A 3,809-nucleotide genomic window follows, 5' to 3' on the forward strand; every position below is an offset into this window, starting at 1 on the left:
TTTTCACATTGGTAACGAAGAAGAAATATAAAACACTAAAAAAAAAAAATCCATTAAAAAAAAAAAAGAAAAACATGAACAGGCAGAACGGGGGATTAAAAAGAAAGGGGTAAAAGATGGTAAAGGGTTGTCGTTAAACAAACCAAAGATCTGATTTAACTTTGGCTTATTGGTAATGGTGATAATCAAGTAAAAAAAAAAAATAAAAAAACAAACACAAAAAAAAAAAAAAAAAAAAAGAAAAGAAAAGAAAAAAAAAAAAGCGAAATTGAGGGAAACACAGTGGAGCATTTCTTAAGACAATTGCCATGAAAAGAAAAATTGGCTATGAAAAAATGTGCTTACCTTGTCATTTAGGCGCTGTCAGAAGGCAGGCACTGATATGAACCAATCCCTAATGAACTGTGCCAGTACATGTTCAGTACAAAAGATTGTGCCTGCATCAAGGCACAGGCTGAGTAGCTTTACAGCAATCTGGTCGCCTTTCCATTGGATGGTAGATGCCTCAAGTGTTCTCGAGATTGTTGAGATTGTTGGACCATGGATGTCAAGCAGTGAGAGAAGAGAACTTATTCTGCTGAGTGGGAAAACGCGGTTTTGAGAAGCGAGCAATCACGTGATAGATTTGCAGTGTTTGCTTTATCCAGCATTAGCTAATCTGACCTCATAAACGTAGCACTCGGTGGCTTAGTGCAACCTTGGTTCTTGTACTGTTCAAGACCGTCTTCCGGGACGGCCCGCTCCCTTCCAACATTTTGTTGGGCGAAGACGGGAACTTACGGAACTTACCTTGGGAAGCCCTACAGAAAGCTTAACGGCATAGATCAGACCTACTGTTCCTACAAAGATACATGCCCAATGGACAGAGTCAGGTACCAACCTTCACCTCCAGCTCAACGTCTGTACAGACAGTGGAGCCTTTCATGCATGCAATAGTCTAACCATTCATCTGGGAACAAAGACGACTGGCCACGAGCATCAGAGCCCCTTACTTAGTGCTCAAACCCCCGTCATAAAAGTCGCGATGGTCTGACTCCATTCGGCTCCTGCTTCGCTGCAAGTCATTGTAGGCATCAATTGCAATAAAGCAAACAATACACTTTTGACTTGCACAGTTGCAGTAGGCCATGACATGCAGCTGCCGCAACAGTCCCGCGATGTCACTGTTGTTCTGCGGGCTATATCCACTTGGACGTCCATCATACGGAGTAGAGCTGTTGCAATTTGTGTCTCTGATCTATTTACAGTCTGCTCGTATCAGTTAGCTACCAATACTACTGTCTACCGCATACTTGAATCTGATTAGTCTGGCAAAATGGTCTTGGAAGCCTTAATGAGCATGTTGGGCCTGCGTTCTAGTATCACATGACGGTCTGAGGATTCGGTACTCCCGCATAACCTATTCAGGGCATCTACAATAATCTCTCAACTGTCGTCTGCTCATTTACATGCCACATATTGCCATGAACTGGACGGGAGGTCGGTTGCAACGTCATTCGAACAATCGCTCCAGCAATCTTGCTAGAAATCAGAAGCAGAACTTTGCAAAATCAAGACTGAGGAGTACAAGAAGTTATCAGCAGGCTCCATCGCTCATTAAATTTGCCACTTTCGGGACATCGCATCAGGCAAAGTCCACTGAAGACGAGGCTCATAGGCATGGATTGGCTAAACAGGTACGATTCCTTGATCTTCGAACCCAACGATTGTGTGGCTCCATGGCGGCTGGAAGAACGTCCATCCACCGGCTCCGCAGCTAAATTGTGTATTTTCGATAGACTACGGTCAATCCTTCGCAGTCGCAGCTGACTAGAGATTCCTCCATTTGTTCTGAGGAAAAGAAAAACTCGCAGCCAGCCGATCGCCTAGAACATATCAAGCGCCAACTACTAGAGACAACAGACTGGGCTGCTGTCGGAGCTGCGCGGCCTCTCAAGATCTCATTCACACCAGTCGAGGAGGTCGAGCATTTTGGTAAAAGACGAAGATTAACAGAGGCTGACCGAACGAGATTAGCTACCATGGAACACAGGGCTTTGCCATCTGAATTTGCCAAGTCTCGCAAGACTCCTCGACAGGATATGTCATCGGATATACTTAGGATTGAGGATTTAGAAATTAAGATCAATGGACGGCGGTGCCATGCTGGCGGAGGCATTCCTAAAGAGCGTCGCGAGAACTTCTCCTCACAACCAATGCTCCTTGATAGAGATGTATCACTCTGTCCCAATGAGGGCTCGGATCCGTCAGTGCAGCAATACAGTGGCGCCGACACACGGAGCGCAAGGGAAGACTCAATTAACAGATCACTATATTGTTGGGAGAAATCAGAAGACCCTGAGTCGGCTATACACTCTATTATCTCCCCACGATCTCGTCTTTCCGAATCCGTCATTGCGGATCCGGTAACATCCAGCAGGAATGCCAGTGGACTGATCCAAACACCCGGGTTTCTGGGTCAGAATTTTGGAGCATCAAGCTCGACGGCATTGAGGTACCATGACAGCAACGAAGTCCATTACTCGTCGGGGTCAGTCATCCAAAATCGCTTCACGATTGACGATCAAATAGCCGCTGAGAAGGAGAGGTTCTCGAATGATGGGATAATGGTAAGGACAGTTCCGGACCGCCATCGGGGCCCGCAGCTTGAACAGGGCCCCTTTTCACAGTCCTCAAAATATCGACTCTCCCTCGATCAATCATTAGGTCATCATGAAAGTGAACCTGCAGCGGCAGACACGCAGTCACCATCTGGATGGCTTCCAGAGCCAAGGTGCAGTATACGACGGCCATTAAGCCAGAAAGTCCGATATCTTCATCCATTCGGGTCAGATATTCAGAAAGATACTGCTGGTCAAAATTCACGGATTGGACAGTATACATCACCGATGACGATATTCGCTCAACCTATAGATGTTGCAGGAGATCAAGAGAGTAATGAAACAACAAACTGGATGTCGACTCCGAGGAACTCTGCAGTCAATAAGCCGGAAATCACTCCATTAATTGAGGACAGCCACGCAACATCGATCTATCAATTCGCCAGCCAAAGTCCGGACAATCGCACGGACACCCAAGGCTCCTCACGGGTCAGTCACACAGGGATTGGGGACAATAAACGAGCCGATATAATTGACAGAATTTATACCGGCACTCCAATTTTCAGCAACAGCAACCCTGTATCCGTGCGCAGCTTCTCTGAAGCCCGTTCGGACAGAAATGCGACACCACTGACCATCTCAAGGCGTCATTCAGAAATCGAAGTTTGTACCCCGGAACACAGTGAGCACGGAGCTCAAATAGAACCATCATCAAGGATATACGGGCAAGACATGACAGATACTGTTGTACACCCTCTACTCCTCTCGTCCTCGCCTGATCCTTTGTTGTTATACGGAGATCTCTGATATATATCCTAGACCAGTCAGGCGACTTGAACAGTGCGACTCAGCACCTAGTGTCAGTAAAGCAGAGCATATGCTATACAAATATATCATAAAATGAGTTCCAACATGACAATCGCATTAAGCCTCGTACAAAAGACAAGTCGCTGATCACATGCTCGATCGTTTAGCCCTGCAGTCCTGCCCTACTTTCCCTTTTCGGGCGATAAGACAGTGTAACGTGACCGACAGCGGACAGCTCTCATTGCTGCCTCAGCTCCAGCCACCTCATGCCTACACTGATAGTCCATCATCAAATTGCCCTCGTTTATCAAGATATTATAGCAAAACGTCATCGGATCAAGCTAAGAACACATCCCCATGCACTACCTAACCAACCTCCTCCCCCTCCTCACACTCCCCATC

The 3,809-nt window shown here is 46.4% G+C and overlaps 1 protein-coding gene across 1 annotated transcript; it reads left to right on the top strand.

Annotated features, from left to right (window-relative positions):
* Positions 1–1,448: 1,448 nt before the first annotated feature.
* On the top strand, positions 1,449–2,796 carry CDV56_100417 (uncharacterized protein; the record flags this gene model as incomplete). Its single annotated transcript, XM_026754036.1, has 3 exons — positions 1,449–1,676; positions 1,779–2,609; positions 2,707–2,796. 3 exons carry the CDS (start codon positions 1,449–1,451, stop codon positions 2,794–2,796), a joined length of 1,149 nt encoding a protein of 382 aa, XP_026609444.1.
* Between the last annotated feature and the right edge of the window lie 1,013 nt (positions 2,797–3,809).

Source organism: Aspergillus thermomutatus, assembly GCF_002237265.1.
Source record: "Aspergillus thermomutatus strain HMR AF 39 chromosome Unknown NODE_578, whole genome shotgun sequence".
Lineage (NCBI taxonomy): Eukaryota > Fungi > Ascomycota > Eurotiomycetes > Eurotiales > Aspergillaceae > Aspergillus > Aspergillus thermomutatus.